The 25,799-nt window shown below is 35.4% G+C and overlaps 4 protein-coding genes and 3 pseudogenes across 8 annotated transcripts; 6 read left to right on the top strand and 1 right to left on the bottom strand.

The window, feature by feature from the left end:
* The first annotated feature begins 1,401 nt into the window (after positions 1–1,401).
* Positions 1,402–5,306, top strand: LOC111298435 (uncharacterized; annotated as a pseudogene). Its single transcript, XR_016328461.1, has 3 exons — positions 1,402–1,529; positions 1,871–4,557; positions 4,779–5,306. The product of XR_016328461.1 is annotated as an uncharacterized LOC111298435 (transcript).
* Positions 5,307–7,044: 1,738 nt separating this feature from the next.
* On the top strand, positions 7,045–13,411 carry LOC111298199 (YTH domain-containing protein ECT3-like). Of its 2 annotated transcripts, none has more exons than XM_022892953.2 (10): positions 7,045–7,199; positions 7,903–7,968; positions 8,451–8,512; positions 8,992–9,070; positions 9,414–9,478; positions 9,623–9,976; positions 10,606–11,112; positions 11,608–11,820; positions 12,606–12,770; positions 13,046–13,411. In XM_022892953.2, the coding sequence occupies exons 2-10, from the start codon at positions 7,941–7,943 to the stop codon at positions 13,217–13,219; spliced, it is 1,647 nt and encodes a 548-aa protein (XP_022748688.1). In that variant the 5' UTR covers positions 7,045–7,199; positions 7,903–7,940; the 3' UTR covers positions 13,220–13,411. The 2 variants fall into 2 exon arrangements, with proteins under 2 accessions (XP_022748688.1, XP_022748687.1); XM_022892952.2 differs by having other exon boundaries at positions 8,992–9,145.
* A 120-nt stretch (positions 13,412–13,531) lies between these two features.
* On the top strand, positions 13,532–14,807 carry LOC111298200 (uncharacterized). Its single transcript, XM_022892954.2, has one exon. The coding sequence runs from the start codon at positions 14,216–14,218 to the stop codon at positions 14,588–14,590; it is 375 nt and encodes a 124-aa protein (XP_022748689.1). The 5' UTR covers positions 13,532–14,215; the 3' UTR covers positions 14,591–14,807.
* A 78-nt stretch (positions 14,808–14,885) lies between these two features.
* Positions 14,886–18,934, bottom strand: LOC111298201 (uncharacterized; annotated as a pseudogene). The gene is made up of 7 exons (XR_016328839.1): positions 17,827–18,934; positions 17,184–17,261; positions 16,558–16,801; positions 16,178–16,278; positions 15,925–16,035; positions 15,421–15,812; positions 14,886–15,316 (listed from the first exon to the last, which is right to left on the bottom strand). The product of XR_016328839.1 is annotated as an uncharacterized LOC111298201 (transcript).
* Positions 18,935–20,131: 1,197 nt separating this feature from the next.
* LOC111298197 (protein DMP3-like) lies at positions 20,132–21,110 on the top strand. Its single transcript, XM_022892949.2, has one exon. It carries the CDS (start codon positions 20,287–20,289, stop codon positions 20,959–20,961), a length of 675 nt encoding a protein of 224 aa, XP_022748684.1. The 5' UTR covers positions 20,132–20,286; the 3' UTR covers positions 20,962–21,110.
* A 147-nt stretch (positions 21,111–21,257) lies between these two features.
* Positions 21,258–25,405, top strand: LOC111298198 (uncharacterized). The gene is made up of 5 exons (XM_089745656.1): positions 21,258–23,152; positions 23,598–23,738; positions 23,935–24,098; positions 24,960–25,120; positions 25,214–25,405. The coding sequence occupies exon 1, from the start codon at positions 21,502–21,504 to the stop codon at positions 21,772–21,774; it is 273 nt and encodes a 90-aa protein (XP_089601782.1). The 5' UTR covers positions 21,258–21,501; the 3' UTR covers positions 21,775–23,152; positions 23,598–23,738; positions 23,935–24,098; positions 24,960–25,120; positions 25,214–25,405.
* Positions 22,764–25,405, top strand: LOC111298434 (sodium/pyruvate cotransporter BASS2, chloroplastic-like; annotated as a pseudogene). Its single transcript, XR_016328838.1, has 5 exons — positions 22,764–23,152; positions 23,598–23,738; positions 23,943–24,098; positions 24,960–25,022; positions 25,214–25,405. The product of XR_016328838.1 is annotated as a sodium/pyruvate cotransporter BASS2, chloroplastic-like (transcript).
* Positions 25,406–25,799: the final 394 nt, after the last annotated feature.

Genomic DNA, 25,799 nt, shown 5'->3' with positions numbered 1-25,799 from the left:
AAAAGAATAGTAAGCTCATGCTATTACAAGAGCAGTACTCTTTCCCATGTAAGGGGGATCATGGATTTTTCTTGAGAGAGAAAGAGAGAGAGAGAGCTAAAAGAACACTCTTTCCCATATGAAGAAAAGGGTCATGGATTTTTCTTTTCTTTTACTTTTGAAGTGGAAGATCAAAAAAAGATATCTCTGCTTTTACTATTCAGCCGTCTTTTTGAGACTATTCCCTCTTCTATTAAAGCTCAAATTGCACATTAACATAGACACTTGGTCCCAGCTCTGTAAGGCAAGTAAGGAGAGAGATGGGAATAAAGTTGATCTACACACACAGAAAAAAAGCTTCCACTGGTTCCTTCCTTCCATGCAACCTGTTCATACAACATAATTATTTGTTGATCATTTAACAGACATTGTAATGATATATTAATAATTATCATCTTTTTTCACTCCTTACAACTCTTCTGCTATGCTGCAGGCACATCACCTCAAAGATTAAAAATCTCACTCTCCTGGCTGCACAAATTAAATTACCACTAGTACCATATCTAACCTTTGCATGGAAATACTCAAAGAAGAAAGCTATGTTTGGTTTTTAACTTCAAATCCATTTCTGGTCTAACCTATGTTTGAGGAGATTTAAGATGCTGTCATGGTGTCATGTTAGTCGCCAGTGACAATGAGTGGTTAACATTAACATAATTTTGATATTTATCATGAAACCCTTTTTAATGGGACCTCTATGCATGCATCATCAAGGTGATCACACTTTGCTTTTTTTGCCCCAAGATTCTTTTTATTTGTTGGACATACTATTCTTAATGGAGTTTCTCTGTTCAGTTTCTGATTGAACCCAGGTCTATTATTCAGTGATTCCTAATTTTCTTTTACCTTTTTCTCTATTTATGGCATACATACATACATATATATATGGCATACATACATACATACATATATATATATATATATATAACCATAACTACGTGTGGATGAATCTTTAAACATGGAGGTGTTTCAGGGACAATTAAGTTATACCATCTAAGTAAGAATCAAGATGATTACACCACAGTTTAGAAGAATAATTGAGAAAATGATGAGAACATGTCTTATCATTTACATTTGTTTAAAGTTAAAACTAGCAAGATTCCAGATTTTCAACCAATCCAAAGAATCAAAAGATTGAATATTTTGAACTCAAGATGCTCGCATTTGCCTGGTAAAAGCCTTACTTCTGAGTCAATCTCAAAGCTAATTTGAGACATACAAAAACACCATAACATGATAATTATATATAGCAAGCATTCGTTACCATCCCCATATGTTTCCATTAATCATTGTAAACAAACTGAGTAGGAAAAACCAAAATCTGATTGATGAAAAGCAACAGGACTATTAAGCCATTTTAAAATGATTGAAAGTGCAATTCCATCATCTGTCGTTCAAAGCAATAAAGATAATCCTTTGATTAAAGCTAAAGGGCCTTTTTGTCATACGAATAAAGGAAGAGAGCATCACCTTTACTTTCTTTCTCCCCTGTAATCAAACGGCTTTTTTCATTTAAATTTTTATTCCAATTTCCATTAATTCATATTTATAAGAAACCCATAATTTAAACAAAATCCATCCTCTTTCCTTTTTTTTCCACTTTTCTGCTCTTAGCTTGCTTTGCTTTGGTTAAAGAAGCTTAAGGTAGAGAGATGAGAATGAGCAGCCAAAACCATGACTAGCAGAATTTCAGTCCTCTCTTTCCCTTCATCCTCTTTGAGAGAAAAGAAAAATGGAGGGAAAAAGGAGAGGCTACTGCTTCTTGTATATGAAGACTCTTTCCATCAAGATGTTTGATTCCTTAAGCCTATACATACTTGAAGTTACTCAGATTCCCTTCACTTTTCCCTCCTTTCCTAAATCTTTTATTGTTCGGACGCTTAAATCGGTTTGTCTTTGCTACAAGTCCTTCCAAACAGATTAATCCTCTTGAAAAATATTTTCCACTAAAACATTGTCTCTCTTATTGTTTTGACATTATTCTCTCCTAAGCACCTTTTGTTCTGCTTCGTTAGTTACTGATTTTCATGTCTTAGTCACTCTCAAGACAGGGCTTCAGTTCCCTGAGCCCCTCTTAAGCTCATGGAGTTCTTCGAACCCGAGTTCAGTTTGTTCTTGGGCCGGAATAAGATGCTCCCGAGGACGAGTTGTTTCATTGGACTTGACAGATATGAAAATGTGCGGCTCTGTTTCACCTCAGATTTCAAGGCTTGATAGGCTAACCAACCTCTCTCTCGCTGGCAACAACTTCACTGGCACAATTGAGATCGTGAATTTGAGTGACATTCGATTTCTCAACATTTCAAACAACCAGTTCCATGGTAACCTGGATTGGAATTACGCAAGTATCGCCAACCTGGAAGTATTTGATGCTTATAACAACAATTTCACTGCTTTCCTGCCAGTTGAGATTCTTGGCTTGAAGAAACTCAGGTACTTGGATCTTGGTGGCAATTATTTCTATGGCAAAATTCCTCCAAGCTATGGCACGCTAGTGGGATTGGAGTATCTTTCACCGGCGGGAAATGATCTTAATGGAAAAATCCCTGATGAGTTGGGCAACCTCAAAAACTTGAGAGAGATTTACTTTGGGTATTATAATGTTTTCGAAGGTGGTATCCCTATAGAATTAGGTAATTTGGTAAATTTAGCTCACATGGATCTCTCAAGCTGTGAATTGGTTGGTCCAATTCCTCCGGAGTTTGGGAAACTTGCAGTTGCTTGATACTCTATCTGCATATCAATCTACTCTTAGGTCCGATTCCTAAGCAGTTAAGCAACTTGACAAGCTTGGTGAATCTTGATCTCTCCCACAATGCGCTCACTGGAGAAAATCCCATCCGAGTTCGTCAATTTTAAGCAGCTTAGGCTTTTCAATCTCTTCATGAACAGGTTACACGGGTCGGTATCAGATTACGTGGCCGACTTGCAAAATTTGGTAACTCTAGGGCTTTGGATGAACAACTTTACTGGTGTGATACCCGAGAATCTTGATCGGAATGGGAAGCTGCAATTGCTCGATTTGTCCTCCAACAAGCTCATCCGTACGATCCTCGAAACTTGTGTGCTTCTAACCAGCTAAGGATATTAGTTCTGATGAAAAATTTCCTTTTCGGGGCCATTCCTGAAGACCTGGTGAGATGTTATCGTCTCACTAGAGTAAGGTTGGGGCAAAATTTCTTGAATGGTAGCATTCCAAATGGCTTCATCTACTAGCCCGAGCTAAACATAGCAGAGTTGCAGAATAAGTACTTACCGGGAACATTGGCTGAAAATGGTAATAGCTCCTCGAAACCTGCTAAGTTAGGCCAGCTTAATTTGTCAAACAATCTCCTTTCCGGTCCATTGCCATATTCACTTTCCAACTTCTCTTCTCTTGAAATCCTTCTACTTAGTGGAAACCAATTCTCAGGTCCAATACCACCTTCTATTGGAGAACTCAGGCAAGTCCTGAAGCTTGATCTTAGTGGAAATTCACTTTCCGGTATTATTCCACCCGCAATTGGAAACTGTTTACATCTCACATACCTCGATATGAGCCAGAATAACCTTTCTGGCTCAATTCAACCTGAGATTTCAAACGTGCATATCCTGAGTTACTTGAATGTATCGAAGAGCCATTTGAATCAAGCCATACCCAGAAGCATTGGGTCAATGAAAAGCCTCACAGTTGCCGACTTCTCTTTCAATGATTTCTCTGGGAAGCTGTCAGAATCCTGCCCATTTGCTGTCTTTAACGCTTCATCTTTTGCAGGCAATCCTCAACTTTGTGGTTCTGTCCTGAACAATCCTTGCAATTTCAGTACTGCAATTACAAGCACCCCCAGAAAGGCCCCTGGGGACTTTAAGCTGATCTTTGCACTAGGACTGTTAATATGCTCTCCAACATTTGCCGCTGCCGCCATAATCAAGGCCAAGTCATTCAAGAAAAATGGTTCGGATTCTTGGAAGATGACAGCATTCCAAAAGCTCGAATTCACAGTTTCTAACGTCCTTGAATGCGTTAAAGATGGGAATGTGATTGGCAGAGGAGGCGCAGGGATTGTGTATCATGGGAAAATGCCTGATGGTATGGAAATTGCAGTAAAAAAACTTCTTGGCTTTGGCAATAGTAGTCATGATCATGGTTTTCGAGCAGAAATAGAGACACTAGGAAACATCAGGCACAGAAACATTGTCAGGTTGCTTGCATTTTGCTCCAACAAGGAGACCAATCTCTTGGTTTATGAGTACATGAGAAATGGGAGTCTCGGAGAAGCGTTACATGGCAAAAAAGGTGCATTCCTAGGACGGAACTTGAGGTACAAATTGCAATTGAAGCAGCTAGAGGCCTGTGCTACCTTCGCCATGATTGTTCACCCTTAATCGTTCATCGAGATGTAAAATCAAACAATATTTTGCTAAATTCAAGCTTCGAAGCACACGTTGCTGATTTCGGATTGGCCAAATTCTTGGTCGACGGGGGTGCATCAGAGTGCATGTCAGCTATTGCAGGATCCTACGGCTACATTGCTCCTGGTATGTACAAAAAACTTCCCCTATTTATTTGCTTAGTTAATTGATGGCCAAAAAAATTATGCATGTCGTTATGCGGATCGTTAGTTAAGTTAGTTAACTTGGTGTATTGTCAAACTTTCTTCTTCTAAAAAAAAACATAATAATATTGTGACCAATAACAACATATTTGAACATCGGTGATATGATATTAGTGCTAAAAATTTGGTTTTTTGTGGTTGCAGAATATGCGTACACATTGAGAGTGGACGAGAAAAGCGATGTTTATAGCTTTGGAGTAGTCCTTTTAGAGCTAATCACCGGCCGACGACCAGTAGGCGAATTTGGCGAAGGTGTAGATATAGTTCATTGGGCTAAACGAGTGACAAATTGTCGAAGAGAATAAGTTATTGGCATAGTTGATCCAAGGGTAACAACCATGCCCAAAGATGAAGCAATGCACTTACTGTTTATTGCAATGCTATGTGGACAAGAAAATAGCATTGAACGTCCCACAATGAGGGAGGTGGTTCAAATGCTGTGGGAGTTCCCTCGTCACTCTCTTGAGTACCAATCTTCATCTTCTTCGCTCTTTCACTATCAACACAAAAATCTTGAACAAGATCAGAAAAAGTTACCCTAGAAATAAATGAGATATTCAAGTTTAAGGAACTTGGAAATTTTTTTTGCGACTTTACAATTTTATTTGGTGTTCATGATTTGCAAAGTCTATATCTTTTTTTTTTTTTTTCTCATAAATTTTCACTTTAGATTTAGGAATATGGGAGGAGATTTGGTGACAAAAATATATAGAATTAGGAATGATCAATGGATGCACTTCCTTTTTAAGGGGTGCCCTATAGCAAGAGAGAGCTTGCAATGTTAAAACACATGGGGTCATGCATGTACACCCCCTTTTGTATTATATTCTACGTGTACATTCTACATTTGATTTGGTTTTATATTTTACTTGTATTAAAATTTTCTTTTCTCTAAATGTTTGAAATCATAATTGTTGTTTGTGCATGGTTATAGCTCAAAGCAGAATAATAATTGGCCAGCATGTGTGTCTGCCAATATAAACATATATAGTATATCATTATTGCACTCGTGTCTATATATTTGATTAAAAATTAGTATTATATGTTTATAAGCAAGCAGCAATAATAACTCAAACTTTAAAGATTTTTTTATTTAAAACCTGGTGAAAAACATATGCTCTTTAGCTAAAGGAATGAGATTAATACTCTATAATAAAATGAAGATATATGCTTTTAATATTTTGTATAATATAATGTTAAATCACGTATTGAATCTTATTTATAAGAGACATTATTAATTTAAAATCGGTTGGTTTGAGTTAATGCAGAATCTTATATAAATTACATACACTCAAAATTTTTGATGTGAAAAGCCAACCCAATGTAAGGTATGGGCTTCACTTACTTGAAACGTCTAAACTTCACATTTTATAAGTTTATAATTTATAATAGTACGATCACATTTTATTATTTTGATTAAAAAATAAAACATATTATTAACTCAGTATCAATTTATTTAAATTAACACATAGCTCGTATAAACCACATACCCAAACTTTCCGATGTGAAAGCCTATATTTTCTTTGTATTAATACATTGTTTCTCATGTATTAATACTTTAGCAATTGATGCAGCAATTGTTTCTCGTGCACTCGTCCAAGCCGGGGAGGAGCTGAGACTATTTTTGAACGGGCCATCCTACCAAGTAGAACCTACATTCTTTCCTATTGGGCCAGATTGCACAGTTGAGCTGTTTTCACTTGAGAATGGGCCATTGACCCATTGTTAAAAGCACCTACCTTTCTAATATGCTTTACTTTTTTTTTCCCATTAACAGTGTAGTTTATTTTCTCGTTAATATGGTTGAAAGTATCCCAAACTTTGTCCGAACTTAATAACTAGCAATGTATTTTAAATTTAGTAGCTCTTCAATTTATATATTTTGGTGTATTTCTACATTTTGTGGAATAAAAACATTTAGAAAAATTATCTAAATTATATTTAAAAAATAAAAAGTTATCTAAATTATATTTAAAAATACTCCCTTTTGTCCATTTTTTTTAATGTTTCAAAGTTATATATATTTTTGAATGCTTAAAATTTTTTTATATTCTAAAATTATTTTTATGATTTTTTTTTTTTACTTTTTGTTATTAAAAATTTATGAAACTTCAAATTTGTAATAAAAATTAAATTTAATATTATATAACTAAAGAGTAAAAAAAGTAGAAGTTGAATCGCACCGCACCGCCAACCACACCGACATAAAGAAAGTAGTCTTCCAATCCTCGAAACATTGGCATTTGGACTTGGAGCCTACCTTGTGACTTTGGGCATTGACTTGACTCCAATCCAACGGTCACAAATACTTGTTTCTAAAACCAGGAAGTAATCACATCCACCCAATTTTTTCCAATTCCCTCTTGACCGTAAGAAAAAATAACGGAATCTTTTCATCTGCTTTTTAAAAGCGCTTCGCTGTCATCACGTCTTCTTCTTTCTTACTTCCTTTTCTACTTCACTCTGTCCAAATAAAAAAGAAAAACGCGCTGATTTTCTTCAAGCGAGGTCGGGTTTATTAGCGGGTGCCCGATCCACCAGACCGGGTTCGATCTTTTCCAGCAGGTATCGATCCACGCTTCTTAGATTTGCTTTCGGTTTCTGCTTTTGTAACTTCTCGAAACAATTCTTCTTTTTCCCCCTTAAAAACTTAAGCAAAATTTCAAAATTTTAATTAATATTTATTTTTCTATTTTAGCAAAACTGTTATGTTTTAAAATTTTACGAAAATAATTGATGGAAAACGATGCTTTCTTAGGGGTAAAATTGAAAATAATTGCTATTGTTTTGTTTTCTAGTTGAAAGGTTATTCAAAATTCGATTTTCCCTCAAAATATCTCAAGCTTTGATTTTTTTTTTTTTTTCTCGTGAATCAACTATATATAGTTTCAATTTTTATCGTCTAAAAAAATTGATTTTACTTATTATTTTTAAAATTTTAAATAAAGAAGATATTTTTTAACCTAAAAGGGGAATCTTTTGCTGTCTATTGACTCTATTCATGAGAAAATAATCGAATCTCTTTCATTCACACCCATTTTTATGTGCTAACGTTCAATTGGGCACGTTTTAATGCGCTTTTAAAAAAAAAAATTTGATAAAATTTGATATATTTGATTTTAAAACATTTATTAAATAATAAATATAGTAATAGTATTAATTATTTTCCTTTCCTTTATTGGAAATAAGCGTTGATATATTGGAATCAAAGTTGTACTTCTATAAAAAGACTGCAACTCTTTTTAATGACCCTTTTGGTAATTCTTAGGTCAATTGGGTTTCTGAAGATTGTTTGATATTTCGATAATGGCCGGTGAAAAGACCCTCGAGAATCGTATCCTTTGCTTCAGTTCTGATTATGTGTTATGCCTTTAATGTATGCAATTTGGTGAATGCTTTTGAATTTGGGATGGTTTATGATGTTTATAGGTTGCTGTTATTGACCAAAATTCTGGTTTTATGTAAGGGTAGAGATTGCAGGTTGTATCAACTTTATGATGTTTTAAGTTTGATAATGGACAGTAAGAAGGGATTGAGAAATTTGTTTTGAATCTTTGTTGTGGTGGATGGAATTGGTAGACTGACGAAATCCCATCAATATTATTATCTGACTCAGCCTCATGATACCAATTTGATTATGAGAAGCTGCAGTTTTATGTGTTGAAAGTTTCCATCTTGATGTTATGTGTCAGTTATTTTTTCAATATTGCACAATTAATGCTTTGACCTGCATTGATTGTGATTGTGTAATTTGTTTTTCTGAATGTTGTGCGGTTCTCACTTCTCAGTATGATATTACTTAACCATATAATCTAGTTGAACCTATTAGTGTGGTTTTGAAGTCTGAAGCTGTTTCCCAATTGGCTGAGCAGGATGTGGTATGTCATGAATTAATTATTCTAAATTTTCATTTATCTAGAATTTATTTCATAATTGAACTTGGTTTTTGGTTTAATAACAGCAGCATCTAATTTCTGTGTATCAACATCAACATGCTATGTAGGTTCTTTTTCTTTTATTTTATTTTAAAATTATGAAAATTATGTGTTGGCAACAATGATGCAACATTTTTATCTTTTCCATTTCGTTTTATAAAAACTGGCAGAAATAAATTTTCCTTGCTATACTTGTATGTACTGGAAATTCATATTGTAGGTGAAAGAAAAAGAATCTTGCGAATGGTATGACAGAAGTTTGATGTTTCCTTTCTGAAATGCATTTTAGTTTTTCATGGAAAGTTGTTTCATTGTAGCCTACAAGAGTGCATGGTGGGCGTATTGAGGGATGATGCAAGATAAATGTTTTTAATCTTTTTGTTTTCTTGTATTCACTTTGGGCATGTTTTGATGTTTTCCAGCCTCCTGGAAAACTCGGAATGCCATCTGACTCGACTTACACGATATCTTCTTCAACATATCCTTCTTTTGGTGTGAAAGGTGAGAGTCATAAAGACTTGGTTGGAGAGCCTGGTGTCGATCAACCTACTAGCTTTTACAATTATTACTACCCAGGTTAGATTATATAACAGTCCTTCACACTGAAACATGGCATTCTTGCACAATGTTAGAGTCAGAATAGCCTTATTATGTTTTGAGGGAAACAAAATTTTAGGCTTTAGCCTTATTATGTTTGGAATAAAAATATGGCCCTAAATTTATTGTGCAGATGTGTCAATCTTTTTTTCTTTTTCTACAGTTTGGTTTGCCTTGGTTTAAGATAAACTATTAAGCACTTCTATTTAATTTTGTAAAAGCATATTGACTGGAAGGTTTTTTGCAGGATATGATGGGTCATTCACTCAATCTGATGATAAGGGTTATTTTCATACCAGTGGTCAACATACAGTATGTTCTTCTGCTAGTTCCTTTAGTGCACATTTGGTTATGCCATCATCCCTTCATATTTATTGCATCTTCACTTTACCAGTAACATGGAATTACAAATTCAGTTTGGTGACTGTTATGGTTTTTATTGGATTGTTGCTCCAGGTTGTGCAATCGGAAAATGGTTCTTTGGTCTATTATCTGCCTGGCTATAACCCATATGCAACTGGGACTCTAATGGGTGTTGATGGACAATTTATTGGTCAACAACCATATTTTTCATCAGGATATTTTCACGCTCCTGTTTCCTTTAGATCAGAAGCCATGCCTTGTTACCCATGGGATTCAACATATGCTGCAGATGTTTCAAATGGAAACCTTGATGGTTTTGGAAATGTAAAATATGGTTTGGGTTCTTCTCTCACAAAGTCTAATGGTTTCAACTCTATGAAATCAAATGGCTTTGGTACTAAATTATCGAAATCTACTTATACGCAGCCTAACAAACAACTAAGCAAGGTACTTAAGTATTTGAGGTGGCATTTGTTATGGTCTTATGGAGAATTATTAAGCAAAGCTTTTGCGTGATTTTATTCCTAGTTTTTGCAGGCTTATGGTTTCAAAGTATTTAATAAGACAAGAATAGTGCTGTTGTTGCATATATTTGTTAACTGGTGGTTTAGATTAGTATATTTATAAAGATAATTCAGAATGTTATAGAGGAAACATTTATTTGAATATTTTTTTTTTTAGGATTTTGATTAGTACACTTGATGAGATTTACCCCAAGATTGTGATTAAATAATACATGGTTAGACTTTCTTAATGATGTTAGCCTTTGTTTTGCTACCCATTGTCAATGTATCTGGTATTGCTCTGGGGAAAGCTAGTAGTATCTTCCCTCTTCCTTCCTCTATAATTGTATTATTTTCTTTCTTATACCTCTCCTTCTCTCATTATATTCTACATCTCCTTGTCTTATTATAGAATTTCTATCATCCACAAAGTTCAGCTTTCATGATGCAATTCTTTTTTTTTCTTTTTTTAAGTTGAAGGTCATTAGGCTGTAGTTAAAGGTTGTCAAATATTTGCATTTTTTTTTGCCCCTTGGGATTTCAATGTTTTGATTATCTGAACTCGTGTTACAGGGGCCTCATTGGGGTTCTGATGTATCAGCAGGATCTTATAAGGGATATTACCCAGCTGGAAAATCTCCTTCATTTAACTGCCAAAAGCAAGGTTTTTTCCAACATGATGGTCCTATGAACTACAGACCAAATGGGAGAGCATGGAATCAAAATGATAGATATAAGAAATCAAACAGAGATTTTGACTTTGAAAACTCATCTGAACTAACTCGTGGTCCAAGGGCCTTTAATAGGGATGCACCTTTGGATTCTTCTGTCAAGAAGGAAGACTTGGGAATTACTTTAAACAAAGATAAATACAACCTGCTAGATTTCCAAACTGAGTATGAAAATGTGAAGTTCTTTGTCATTAAGTCTTACAGTGAGGATGATGTACATAAATCGATGAAGTATGACGTGTGGTCGAGTACTCCAAATGGCAATAGAAAGCTAGATGCAGCATTCTATGAAGCAGAAACTAGAGAAAGTGAGACTGGCACAAAATGTCCGATCTTCCTCTTTTTCTCGGTGAGCTGAAAACATAACTTTTACAAGAGTTTCCAAATCTTGTTGGCATTTCCCTCAATCTATCAAAGTTTCCTCATTCCAAATTTTCTCATCGTGGTTTAATTAGTTAATTTACATTATCACAAGTAGTAGTTTTATCTGACCACCATGGTGGAGCCGGACAGATTTGAGATTTACCGTCTAGACCTTGTAGTTAATTAATAAGCTGTTTGATCTTTTAATTTGTATCAATACATATTTAAATCCTTTTATAAGTAGGTTGTGTCTGCTGGCATGTTTGAATAACAGAAAAGAAAATATCTATGCTGAGTTTGGCTGCTGCAATCTACATGGTATTCTTTGTTCTATTATATCTATTTATTTTAGACACTCAGGTGGATTACTTACTGTGGGATTATTTTTGCTTTCTGGTTGGTAACTTGCTCTTTATTCCCTGGATGCCGTCTACATGCATATTATGAATTCTTATGTTGTTTCTTGACATTGTAATTTCAGGTTAATGGAAGTGGGCAGTTTGTCGGTTTAGCTGAGATGATTGGGAAGGTAGACTTCAATAAAGATATGGACTTCTGGCAACTGGACAAGTGGAATGGTTTCTTCTCCGTTAAGTGGCATATTATAAAAGATATCCCTAACAAGGAGTTGTGCCACATCATCCTAGAAAACAATGAGAACAGACCTGTAACTTTTAGCAGGGACACTCAGGAGGTATTTTGGTTACTGCTCTTGCTTGACAACATTTTTTGTGTATGGTTGTGTATGTAGAAAGTCATTGAGCTTTGTGGGTTTAGTTTCTTGCTTTGATGTGTTATGAAATAATTTATTCAGATCCAAGCTAATGTTTACAAAAACATGTAAAGGGCTAATGATTGATTTACCCTTCTCTTCTCTTCCTTCCTCTCCCATGTTCCTCTCTCTTTGTCCTTTGGTTTCACCTTGTACAGAATGAACCAAAAGGAGTGCTATTTTTTGGAAAGTGTTTAAAATGATGTAGAGTTAAATCAAATTGTTTTGTCCATTTCTTAAAAATGCGTCTGAAAATGGAGATTTGAGTGACTGTTAAGAAATATTGCAAAATTGACTTTTTGAATCTTGTCCATCCCTTTCTTGCTCCAAAAGCTACTCCTTTTTTTGTCTCCAAAGTTCTATATCCATTAACTTAATCAAATTTCCACTCTTTGCAGACACTTTATTTTTTATTTTTTATTTTGAGTCTCCCTGCAGTTTCTTTAACTAGGCGATTCTCTCATCATTGTTCAAACTTTAGCTCTTATTGCTATATTTGAAAATCTTCATAATCATTTGATGACTTGGTTGTATAAGTATTACCAAATCATTCAATGAACTCATTATGCTGCTTTCTAAAACAAAGATCATGTAATCGAATGGTAGTATTAGTCTATTATTAGAGAAGGTCAATTTGTGCAGTATGTTGGTTTATGATTGTTGTGATTTTCGATAAAGACTAAAATTATTCTTATTGCAATCTGCAGATTGGTCTCAAGCAAGGCTTAGAAATGCTGAACATTTATAAAAGTTATTCAGCAAAATCATCACTGTTGGATGACTTTGGATTTTATGAAAATCGAGAGAAGACTCCTAATGCTAAAAAGAATTACAAGTCAGCTACTCTTCGATACAAGGAAGATGATTTGACCGTGAGCTCTCTCTCTCTCTCTCTCACACACACACACACACATGCTCGCGCGTAAGCACACACATCATTGTTATTTCAATCAATTTGATGAAAGAGTTTGTTGAAATTGCTGGCACCAATCCCAATCTCCTTTATGGCCATGGAAATATGACTGTAAAACTAACGTATCATGTTTATATTCATGCATCTTTGTGGTCCCGAACTTGCAGAAATATTGATTAATTTTGTAATTTTCTTACTTCATGGTTTAATATTGGGGTTAATCTCTTTATCCAGAAGCAAACAAAAACAGGGGAGAGGAAAGTGGAAGAAGACATGAGGAGTACGAAGGCAGATGCAACATCCCTTATCAATCTTACCAAAAATCTCTCCCCCAATGGCTTCACCCGGAAGAGCATTGCTGTAGACAACCCAATAGAAAGTTCATTTCCTTCCGACCCTGCACCATAGCCATTCAACTATATAGCAGTTAAGATCAGCTAGGGGTTCCTATGTTTTCAGGTTTCTTCCTCCTTTTTTTTTTTTTTTGGCCCCCTTTTCATCTTATTCGGCCTTTTAGTTTGCAAGCAATGAGTTTGAATTACCATTTGTCGGAGTATGGTTCATTTCTGAAATGGCTAATTTCTTTGCTAGTCCACTAAAGCGTTAATAAATATGAAGATAGATTAAATGTGTTTCATGTTGCTCGATGAATAAAGTCTGAACTGTTCCAAATCACTTAAAACTCTTTTTAGAACTCTAAACCCAGAACTATACCGTTCCGAAGGGTTGTTTGGAGGCTGAGAAACTGAGAAGGGAACTTAAATGAAATGATGGAAAATTCCAAGCATGCTCTGAATACAATACCTGAACCATCTAGACGTTCAAAAATACCTAAAGCCCAAGATCACAGCGCCCAAGAAGAAGATAAACAACAAGAAGAATCAAGTATGAGCAAGAACCCCTGAATCCAACGTTTCAAAAATCAATATGATTAATGAATACCTGTAGCAAAAAATATTTAGAACAATCAAAACATGCAAGGATATGCAGTCATCATTTCGATTGATGCCGTCCGCAAACCACTAATGTTATTCTTCTATACTGGGGCCAGCCGGTTGCCTATATTCAAGAACTTGGTGGCAGACAACCTAACAATAATTTAGAACCAAAAAGATTTGTCACACTTGGTATGCTGACTTACAGTAATGGTGTTGTATGATCTAGCCAACCACAACTATATTTTGACAACTGCTGAATGGGAGATGGATAAGGAATTGAACTAACAAGCCAATCAAATTTGATGTATACAATTTTCCCAACCATACGTGGAGTTGAATGCAAAATTACCTACCTGATTAAGCCAACCCCATGGATTTTGTTATATAAATTCAGCACTAGCCTGGGTTTTCCTCACTCAACACATTAAGATTCCACTCTTTGTTTCATAAATTGGAATTACTAGAAATGGCCTCTTTCAATTGCTTCATCTTAGCCTTCTTCATGGAGTTGACATTTTCCAGCATTAATGTTGGATCAGCAGCTCGTCGTCTTCAACAGTTACCACCTTTGCCTCCTATACCAAGTTTGCCAAGAACAGGGCTGCCACCATTGCCGTCTATTCCAACACTGACACAGCCTACAATACCAACTTTGCCTACCACCCAGCCAACACTAACTAATCCTGGTTCGCTACCTCCACTTCCTAGCATTCCCAACTTGCCAACAGTCCCAAGGGCTATCTTGCCACCACTGCCAAGCATGCCTTCAATCCCCACAATACCAACTACAATTCCCTCAATTCCATTCCTCTCTCCACCACCTTCAACTACCAGTCCTTGAGAATATGCCGGTTTGAGATGTCAAATAGTTTCACTCATTTGTTTCATTTCAGTTTCAGTTTCATTTCCTCTTTGCGTGCAGTGTGTGCTTTTCAGATCAGATTATTTCAATCATCTTAGCAGAGATGGGAGTTTCCTCGTTGTTTTTTGTACCTTGTGTCCTATTATGTATTTATATTATTATTATTCGGCATCGTACTCCATTTTTCTCTCTCCTATTCGAAAGTCAAGCCTCCAAAGCATTATGGACATGAATAAGCTTTTAGTTTACAGCAAAAACATTAATGGACATGATATTAGAGAAAGGAGAATTAGACTTGGATTGGAAGAGAAAATGTTGATTTTCTCAAAGTGTCCGATTTTTCTTATGCTTGCCATCTAATAATTTACAGTTGTAAAATAGACTACTTGCATGTCACAAGCAAACGCAAATCACCTATTTTACCTAGACAGATTTTCCACGGTTTGGTCAAATCCTCTTGACAAAAGGAACACCACAACAAATACCATAGAAGGCATTCTAAGAATAATCTACTTCAAGAAAGTCTCAATAGCTGCAAGAATTGGACTAGTTCGAGAACCCCGATTTGGAACCAATGAATCAGGGCCACTCCAAACAGACTTGTTATTGTCAGGAAAGAGAATGCCACATAAGTTAAGGAGCATGGGATTTTCAAAGCGGAAGCTCTCCAACATTTTAGCTCTTTGTTGTCTCTCTCGTGACTCCCTGTAATTACATCAACACCATTAACTAGTGCATCAACTAAATGCATAGTAGCATATCATACAAAAGCAAAATGTGTATGCGCAACAAAGGGAGAGTGGGGAAACAGAAATACCTTGTCTCTCTGTTGCTGAACTGCATTACTTTGTTCCTCATTTTATGCTGAAGTATATCCTTTCAGGTTTAGGGCTAGTGCACTAGACTTCTCCACTGTTTCAGGCTGAGATTTTCTACTACTAGGCTCCTCTGACAAACTATCTCTGAACCGTGATTGCTCTTTTGTTTCACCTTCGTATTTGTTAATAGTCTTTATCTCATTTTCTTCCTCATTCTCCTCCTCCTCATACCTCTCCTCCATATGGCTATACTGCAGCTCAGACACCTCCCGTTTCACCTTCTCTCCTCCACCTTCCACCTCTGCATCTGCATCTGGGTCCACCTATCCATCCATACTTAATGATGAATCCTCACCATAAGGACTATCAACAGGTGAAGATTCCTACATAAATGGCAAAGAGAAGTTAATCTTCTGTTTAGAACAAGGCAACTTTTCTACTGATCAATTTAGGCTTAAACCTGAGCATTAGTCGAATAAATTAGCAGCAGCATACCTCGTGATGGAGATCCTGGACTCCACTCTGACCTTTAGCCATTTGAGCATTTGCCTCACGCTCTCTCTTGTGTCGCTTCAAGACATATATAGCACATAAATAATCACTTTTCTTGGCGCCTTCTGCAAAATGAAAAGGAGAAAAAAAATAAGAAAAAAATTTTTAATAAAAAGAATGTTTAATGCAGTTGAAACTAACCGTCCAGAAAATACCATTGCACAGAAGAGAGGAAAGGGAAAACATCACTAACAACATACCCGTGTTTTCGATTTTTCATTTTTGATTGACAGGCTTTTATCAGCATTTTACCCTGACTGGACAGTGCAGCATCCTCGATTTCACTTCCTTCGGCACCTGTCACAAAGGAAATAAATACTTCCGGTAGCCATGTTTACGATACCAAAGTAATCCTTAGCTCCATATAGAAAAAAAAAATTCAGATAAAGGACCAATATTGGGAGGTTTTGTCTTTAGCACAATGATCAGAAATGCCAATAACATCATAAATGTGATAAAGAAAAAAATTAAAAACCTTCCTGAAAAATTAAAAATGGCAGATGCATAAGCAAATTCAGCAAAAGAAAAACAAAATGCATCAACTGCTATGTAGCACAAGTCAACATGAAACCTCACCATTTGTTCCCCTTGACTGTTCATTTTATAATCCTGCTGCTGTCCAATACTTCATGAAATTCTTCTTCACTCGCCTCAATAGGTCCAAAATAGCATCTCCTTTGTTGTTGGACTTGCAACAATTATCCCAAATGTGTAGTACATCCTTAAACACATCCTCTGAATCCGTGTACTTGTCACCATTTTCAAGATTGCTGCATATTGTTCCAAAATCTATTGGTGCTTCTGTGATATCAAAATAGTTCTTATTTCATACAGAAAAGAAAGAAACAAAGAAATAAAACATGTTTTGTTAGACCTAACAAAATAGGAATGCGAAAGCTATAAGGCATAAGGCAATACATAAATGAATCATCTAAGTAACTAAGCCACATATAGTAGGAGCTGCACAAAAATTACTAGAAAAACCATTGGCTTGAAAGAAATTATCCATTAACTCCCTTAGGGAAACAGTATCAATAGCCACAATGCTTCAAGAGAATTGATCGTCAAGCCCTGAAGAAATTATCTACCATCTAAAGACCTCTCTCTTGATTCTTACAAACAAAAAAAAAAGAATAAGATGCTGCAAAAGTTTGAAACTTAGTATCACTAGGCTATAAATATAGCTTGTTATTCATGCTTACAGGTACCCCTAGAGCTTCAGGGTTCACAGGCTCATTGAAGGGAGCAGCTGCTTCCATTTTCATCGCTTTTTTAATCACCTAGGAAAGAGGAAACAACAAACAACCACAATTGGCAGAAAAACATTAATTTAGGAACGGAATAATGAGAAAAAAAAAAAAAATTAGTGGTAATGATTAGGAGTGTAATCAAACCGAGTTGAGTCAATATAGTGAGAAGCTTAAGTTCGAGCTCTACTCCCAACTCGCAACTCGATACTCGGCTCGAATTCAATCGAGTTTCATTTTCTTAACTCGAGCTACTCAAGCTTGTTCGATTAATATATTCGATAAGAGTTTGATTCGTATATTCGACAATAATTCGATTATTTATGCTCGAGCTCGAATTCGAATTTGAGATATTTTATTAATTAAAATAATAAAAATATATTTAAATATAAAAATTCGATTAAACTCGCGAGTTACTCGAGTAGTGTATAAAAATATTTGAATTTGGTTCAATTGATGAGTCAAACTACTCGAGCTCAACTTGATAATAATCGAATCGAATTCGGGTTTTATTCAAATCAAATTCGAGTAATTTACGAGTACTAATGTATTATTTACATATCTAGTAATGATAATCAAAGTTAAACCTCCAACATACCGTCAAAGCATAATCTAGTTCTTGCTTATTATACCGAGAACCTTGTTGAGGCATCTTTACTTGTTTCTGGAAAGAACTCTCAGGTTCCGCTGCTACAGCATTACCACTCTTATTAACATTTAAACCACCCAACACCCTTGATGACTTAATCTTGATACTTGCAGCTTTCCTTGACACACTGCTAGAAACACCCATTTTCATCTCTGCCGATGAATTAACATTATCTTCCATTTTCTCATTAACCACAACTTGTCTCCCAAACCCCACTTGCGAACCACTCTTGCTAGTATCACTATGTGATGGCACATCAGATTCCAATGCTTTGGAAGATGTCTTGAGCTTCACCTTGACACGACCAATCGACTTTCCTACAGCCTTATCAATAGACCCATCGGGACTTATACTAGCTACATTTAATGCCTGATTGGTTCCGGTTGATGAAGGAGTATCAACTTCCATTCTAGAATCATATTCACCATTAACAGAATTATCTTCACTATTTACTCTCACAACATTCAAAGCTGCCTCAGTTGGAACCACCAAAGCAGCATTGGGTTTAGTTTTATTTCCTTTCTTATGCCTTCTTTTTCGCTTCATTTGTCTAAACAAAAACTGGTCCTTTCTTACACACTACAACCAATCATAAGATAACACAAACCAAATCAATTGCAATTCCATTAATCCAAATGTTACTTCTTTTTCTAACATCATAAACGTTTTTCCCTCATAAAATTTCCTATTCTAAAATACCCAGAAAACCAATTCTGAAAAACCCCCAAGAAACGATAGAATTAGCATAAGCAAATAAAGAGAAAGCAAAATTCAAATCGCACTTTGGGTAAATCTTGGTCTAATTCCTGAACAAGAAAGTAATGGCGGGGCGGTTAAGCAATCAACGAAATTTAAATAAAAAAAGTACTCTTTTGAAAGGTGTACAAATAAAAGTTTTGTTTTATAATATTGTAAGAGAAAAACAGAGTGAAACAGAGTCTTATCTTTGTCTTGGGGTGCACGACTGTAAGTAATTCTCAAGTAACGACAGAGATTAACGTTATGTTAACGGTACGCGTTTCGGCGTTTTGATTTATGAGTTTCCGACGTTGTCATGCTTTACATACATACATACATACATACATACATACATACATATATATATATATATATACACACTTGACCCAAATGTTATACTTTTAGATGGGATCGGATTTATGAATTTTTGCAGCATAAAATATTAAAATTTATATATTTATATAATATTTTATATAAAAATATATATTATAATTTATAAAAATATAAAATATATTTTTTTATTTTATGAAATTTATATATAATTATTATTAAAATTTTATATCATATTATTTTTATATATTTTTTATATTATGTTATATTTTTATATCATATTTTAAATTATTATGTTTAAATTTAAATCTAATTGCTTTCGGGCAAAAATAATAATAATAAGATATAACAAACGATGTCATTCATAATAGGTCGGATTATGCCTTTTTATTTGCTTCAATTAATCAGTAATTTGGCATTAAAAGTTTATCAAAAAAGAAAGTTCCTTTCTTTTTGTTGATAAAGATGTATAACGAAAATGAAAATTGTTTACTAAATTAAGCCATAAAAGTTTTTCATTCTTTCTTTTTTGGATGAATACAAAAACTTCTTTTCATTTTTAATCATTCTCATTCTCAATTTCACCTTCCATATCAATTAACCAAAAAAAAAGTTTGGAAAGCATTACTAAAAACTTTTTGCCACATCAATTGCTTCTTGGGCTGATTTTTTTTTTCTGGTAACAAAGCTCTCTAATTAATTTAAAATCTCTTAAATACAATTGAAAGGGAATCTTTGATCTGTCTCTTCTTAAGAAAGACGAAAACTATAGTGTTAAGACATTTATTCAACTGTATGCCCATCAGAACATCCGTTAGAAGCAAACCAATGCAAGGGATTTTCGTGGTCAAACAATATTACTACATGCAAAAACAATCTTATTACAATGCTTAATCAAATCTAGAAGCTATATCCAAAATTTCTGGCCACATCATATAAAACGTGTACCAAAAGTTTGGTTATGCTTGGTGTTTAGGAAATTTGCCTCTTCTTAGGAGAATATGTCAATTTTGATGATCATTTGACGTCAATTAATTGATTAAATGATTTAGATACGAGATAACAGCACAAGGATGTTGGAGTTGATCAAGTCTATACGCTGTTAGACTAACAGGAGTTTCCGTGGAAACAACCGTTGTGAAAAAGATTTAAGCAACATGACCTAACGCCTATATATTTGTGGCAACTACTAGCCTTTCGTAAACTCCCACATTCCAGACGCCTCCAACCTACCACGCCAAGACTTTCTTTCGGCTAACAAAGACTTTGATCAGCATATATCTCCGTCGTAACAACCACCGTGACCAGCAGTTTGGGTTGGAATTCTTGTGATTGGAAGCGATGTCGGAAACATCTCTGAGGGCAAGATCTATAGTTTCCAGGCAACCATCTCAATCATCAGATGAACCAACAACAAGAAGGAACAACCATGAGCCTGAAACACCAAAATCACCATCAAAGCCACCCACTTTATCTCAACGGGCGATCTCGCAAACCTTGACAAGCACGGCAAACTTAGCCAACCTTCTTCCTACAGGCACGCTCCTAGCCTTCCAACTCCTCGTGCCAATTTTTACTAACAACGGATCGTGTGATTCCGCTACTCGCCCCATGACGCTCATCCTCCTTTTCCTCCTTGCCCTTTCCTGCTTTCTTGCTTCCTTCACAGACAGCGTTAAGTCATCAGATGGACAAGTTTATTATGGTTTTGCTACATTCAAAGGAATGTTCCTGTTTGACTATCCTGATCCTACAGGTTCAGGCCTGCCTGATTTGACCAAGTATAGAATCAAGTTCATTGATGGAGTTCACGCAGTTTTGTCCGTGCTTGTGTTCGGTGCCGTGGCTTTGAGGGAGAAGAATGTCTTGAACTGCTTCTATCCAACACCAAAACATGAAACGCAGGAGGTTTTGAACATTGCACCGGTTGGAATTGGGCTCATTTGCGCCTTGTTATTTGTGGTTTTTCCAACCAGAAGGCATGGAATTGGCTACCCGCTCACACCTGGCAAATAGTTATTCATCCCCTTCTCTCTCTAGTTTATTAATTTCTTCATTTTCTTCAGGAATAGAGAATGTAACACCTCAAAGTCAAACATTGTTTATTTGATCAATTGAATAAATTAGACAAGTTAGTAAGATTAATGTCAAACATTTTTTTTCCACTTTGCTGTTTAATGTTTACTTTTATGTTTATTCCCATTTTGTTTACTCGTATGGAGTCTTGTTTTATTATTAAAAAATGAGTAAAACTAATGTGAATTCAACATAATATTTTTATTTTTACCAAAATGGTAGCAAAATTTTTTTCCTACAAACACAATACTTGCTAATTTTGACTTATCCTTAACTTGAACGGTGATGGAAACGAGTTGAAACAGTCAACTTCATTTGTTTACGCAGGACTCTAGCTTGAATTTTGCAAGGTTCATGGACATGGTTCTTTTTTGCTTCATGCATATAAGTGGTAATTAAACTCCAAATAATCAAAGGGAAAAAAATTTAGAAAAACAGGCTTAAAAGTAATTGCAGAAGCAGGAACATAGAGAGAGAATTATGTCTAACGCCAAGGAACAAACTTCCCCAAAGGGAAAAAGCCAGAGCCAGAGCCACAAGCATGGAATGCTGGGAGGGCTACCTTTAGAGAGCAGCCCCTATCTCAAGTACAAAGATTTGGAGGATTACAAGCGCAAGGCCTACGGCAGCGAAGGACACCTCGATGTTAAGGAAAACCAAGGCGCAAGTGGCAGCACTGACGCCCCTACACTTTCCGGGGCTGCCATATCCGATGCTAATAAGACCATCCTCACCCATGCTTCCACCAACTAGGGCGGCAGGCATTGCCTGGAAAACCAGGTTCTAGCTATTGGGCAAGGCGTGTCAGCAATAACCCATGTTTCAATTAACGTTAATAACAATTACCAAATAGTTGTAAGTAGTAGTTTTTATTTTTTGGCTCCTCAAATAATCAATGGTTCTCCATTGCAGATTCAATTTTACAGCAATTGTAATTAATTTTGATTTTTTGTTTAATGTCTATCAATTTGATTAGAGTTTTTTATTGCCATTTTTTAATGTTACTATAACAAGAACATGTTAGATTTACCTACACATAGGTGCATGTCGACCTCAAAATTAGGCAATTGTTTACATATATCTATGGAGAACAAAGCATACCAATTAATTTTTATTTTTTTTTTTGGTTATGAAAACACCTATTAAATTAACTTAAACTTCTTTTCACCAAATATTGTGTATTCACATTTCACTATAAAAAAAAAAAACTAATAAAAGTCACAATTGATTTAAAAAATGCAAAAGTAATAACAAGGCAACTACGTAATTCAAAGAAAATTAATATTAATGTTTTTTTATCAAATTTTTATTTATCAAAAATATTTCAGATATTTTTTATGACTTCTGTGGCATACCTAACCTAAGGCCATGGACCTGGTAAAAGTAAAACATTGAAATTATAAAAGAAGGATTTTTTTTTCTTTTCTAATTTTAAAATGTAGTAAAATGAAAGGAGTGCACGTTTAGAACTTGCATGCCGCATTGACTGGCCTACATCTGCCTCGTGGATTTCATGTCCTTACATTACATGGCACTTGATGTGAATGTGTCCCCGATTCCAACACCCAACCACTTACTTCCATGGCTCCAACAGCCTCATGTTAGTTTGTCTCTAACCCGACTTTTTTACAAGATTTTCCTGTTCTTTGATAGTTCAACTTCCAAAGTTTCAAAACAGGTGAAGTAAATGTAATTCTACTCTCTTTACTATTTCAGTTGAATCAAAGAAACATTGATTCATTATGTCCCTGGCTTTAAGGTTGAGTCCCTTCCGTTCAACGCCACGAAACCATCTGAAATTCACCTTCAAACCCAAAACCCATAATTTCCTCACCATTAAAATTCAGTTATCTGCCTACAGTCAAGTCTGTCAGTGAGAACTCTGAGCACCTCTCTGTCACTCCAGCAAAACCCAGATGGGAAAATATGTTATCTACTGCTGCAAGCTTGTACCCTTTGTATGTGACAGTTGGTGGCATCGTGGCTTGCTTGAAACCAGCTGCTTTTGCGTGATTTGTGAAGAGAGGACCTGCTTCATATAGCTTGTCACTTCGGCTGATTATGTTGGCCATGGGTCTCACTTTGGAACTCAAGGACTTGGCTCAATTTTTTCATCCAAAGGCCTCTCTCTGTGAGTTTTCGTTAATAACAATGATGGTTTTGTTTACTTGTAATTAATTTCTTTAATGGAAACTAAGAGGAGGGTATACTTCATTTTTCAATTTGAGTTTATTTTCTGGCAGTTTAATAGAATTTAGCGAGAATTTTGTTGCAAATATTGACGCATCTTTTTGTTTTTCCTTCAAATACATTTACTAAATGTATTTATAGTAACTGTCTGTCTGCATTCTGTAGTATGGCTATTAGTGCCATTGACTGGAACCGTAAATGGTGTACTGGGGCATTGATGGATTGGCTAACGCTGAATAATTGTCTATACCTCTGTAATGGTATTGTTTTCATCCTATGGGAAGGGGTAGATGGTTTAACTTTTAACTTAAGAGCACAGACTAATCTTGTTTATCACATACTTGCCGCCTATGATCATTTTTTTTTCTTTTTCATGCTTTCATCAGATTCTATTTGGATTTGTTGCTCAGTACACAATTATTCCAATTTTTAGGATGGTTATTAGCAAAACTTTGGGGCTTTCACCATCTCTTTCTGTTGTTTTGAGTTTACTTGTTTGTTGCCCTGGAGGCGCTGCATCAAATGTGGTAAGAGTTTCATTACCCATGTTCTTTTCCTCAACTATATACCTTCAAACTTTGTAGGAAGCCCTTTTTGCGAAAATTTTGCGTTTTGAAGATGTTTTTTCTTCTTGTTATGGACATTTAATAGAGTCTGCTGATACATTAGAGCACCCAAATAAGTGTTTTTCTAAAGATACATTCATTTTATTTGCTGAATTAGTTTTACAGGTGACCTTAATTGCTCGAGGGGATGTTCCACTATCAACTGTAATGACTATTTGCACCATTCTTGGAGCGCTAATTCCCACTCCTCTTTTGACTATGATTCTGACAGGAACTTATGTTCCTGTTGATGCTATTGGAGTTTCCATCAGCACCCTGCAGGTTAGCTAACTCTACACTTCATCACATGGACTTTGTCTTTGATATGTCAAAATGCATGCCATATGTGCATCTTTTTTTTTTCTTTTGGAATTCATAGTTCCTATTATGTCTTCTTCATGTGGTTGTCGCTCCAGTTCTGCTAGGTTCTTATATACAGAACTCATTTCCTTTGGTGGTGAAAATTGTTTCACCATTTGTCCCCCATATTCGCTGTTTTAGCTTCATCACTACTTGCATGCAGGTTCTCTCGTAATGAAACATATCTGTTGGATACTTGCTTTCTCCCTCTCTTGTGTCACCTTCATTTATTCCTCTAACTTTTGGTTTCTGGTATTCCTTTTCACCATTTTCTCAGAAAATGTTGTCCATTTTAAGTCCTCGATGGTTAATGCATCTTTGGCTTCTGATGCCTCTTTAATTGATCACCTACAATCAATATTGTCTGGAAAGCTGGGTGTTGTAATACTTTCTGTGCTGTTGTTACATTTTGCTGGTTTCTTTTTGGGCAAAGAGTTGCTTCTCATTTTTATTTTCTGATATGAATTTGTATGGTGATTAAGATGAAACTAAGAAATGGATGAACTTACCTTTTACATTTAGATTCATTCTGATTTTCTATCTTGTTGTTTGACTCTGCTAATTGGTTTTTGACTTTTTCTCTGTACTTGAACTAGAAAGCTTTTCATTTTTCTTTTGTGACCTTAGACCGATCCAACACCGATCCTTTGTAAGATTTGTGAAACCTAAAACAATAAACTGCAATTAAATAGGTAGATCAACTATTAATTGTTTGAATTTTGCTCTATTTAATTAAGGAGTTTTTTATTTTTTGGCCAACATTGAGGAGTTGTTTATCTGCAGCTATATATCAGCAGCTATCTGTAGACTCAAAGAACCAGAGCGGCGAGCAATTTCAATTGACATGTATGCAAGTTTATATCCTTTACAGGTGGAACTTTAACAACCTATTGGATCATAAAACAATTGCACTCTTTACCAGAAATTGTTGGATAAAATTCCAAGTATTTCAATTATTTCTTTTCTCTCTTTTCTTTGTCATAAGCATGTTTAGCTTTGGTGAAACTCTCATATGAATGACACTTCCTTTTACACAGGTTGGCATGCAAAACTCATCCTTCGGTGTGGTATTGGCAACATCCCATTTCAACTCTCCGTCGGTAGCATTAACCCCGGCCATGTCTGCAGTGATTAAATATAACAGGCAGGAGACAGATTAATTCTTCTGATCCCAGAACTAGCCATCGGGAACTTGATGATGAAAACTGAGGGTATAACTGTGTTTTTTATTTTTTTTAAAAAAGGCAGATAATATGATTTGAATATATAGTTAATTTACTTGTTAAACAATGTGGCTTCCAGACTGTAAAAATTGATGGGCGTTGCTTTCTCTGGTTGGAATGAAAAGGGTTTGGTTTTGACAAGATTAAACAAGACAAACACTAGGAAACAATGGCACGTCCAAAATAATAATAGCTCCAAAAAAAGAGAATGAAGACATAAGTTCCTTGGTTCATTGCCTTATCCTATTGTTATTACAAATTTACAACGTAAACAAATACATGAATAATATAACTTGGGATTTATCTTTCTTGTTGGTGCTCTTTGCTGACCGGACATGGATGAAAAGCTCATTAACAATTTACCATCCATGTGCAGATCACATTCTCTTCCATTATGCCT

The sequence above is a fragment of the Durio zibethinus genome, chromosome 16, assembly GCF_047325235.1.
Source record: "Durio zibethinus cultivar Kanyao isolate XHJ-2024 chromosome 16, ASM4732523v1, whole genome shotgun sequence".
Lineage (NCBI taxonomy): Eukaryota > Viridiplantae > Streptophyta > Magnoliopsida > Malvales > Malvaceae > Durio > Durio zibethinus.
Note: the sequence above shows the minus strand (reverse complement) of the source record. Positions and strands in the feature narration are given on the sequence as shown.

Coding starts and splice junctions, on each gene's coding strand:
- LOC111298199 (XM_022892952.2), top strand. CDS start 7,941: ATGGCCGGTGAAAAGACCCTCGAGAATC. Junction 9,977..10,605: donor CTAACAAACAACTAAGCAAG/GTACTTAAGTAT, acceptor CTCGTGTTACAG/GGGCCTCATTGGGGTTCTGA. Junction 12,771..13,045: donor ACAAGGAAGATGATTTGACC/GTGAGCTCTCTC, acceptor CTCTTTATCCAG/AAGCAAACAAAAACAGGGGA.
- LOC111298200 (XM_022892954.2), top strand. CDS start 14,216: ATGGCCTCTTTCAATTGCTTCATCTTAGCCTTCTTCATGGAGTTGACA.
- LOC111298197 (XM_022892949.2), top strand. CDS start 20,287: ATGTCGGAAACATCTCTGAGGGCAAGATCTATAGTTTCCAGGCAACCA.
- LOC111298198 (XM_089745656.1), top strand. CDS start 21,502: ATGTCTAACGCCAAGGAACAAACTTCCCCAAAGGGAAAAAGCCAGAGC.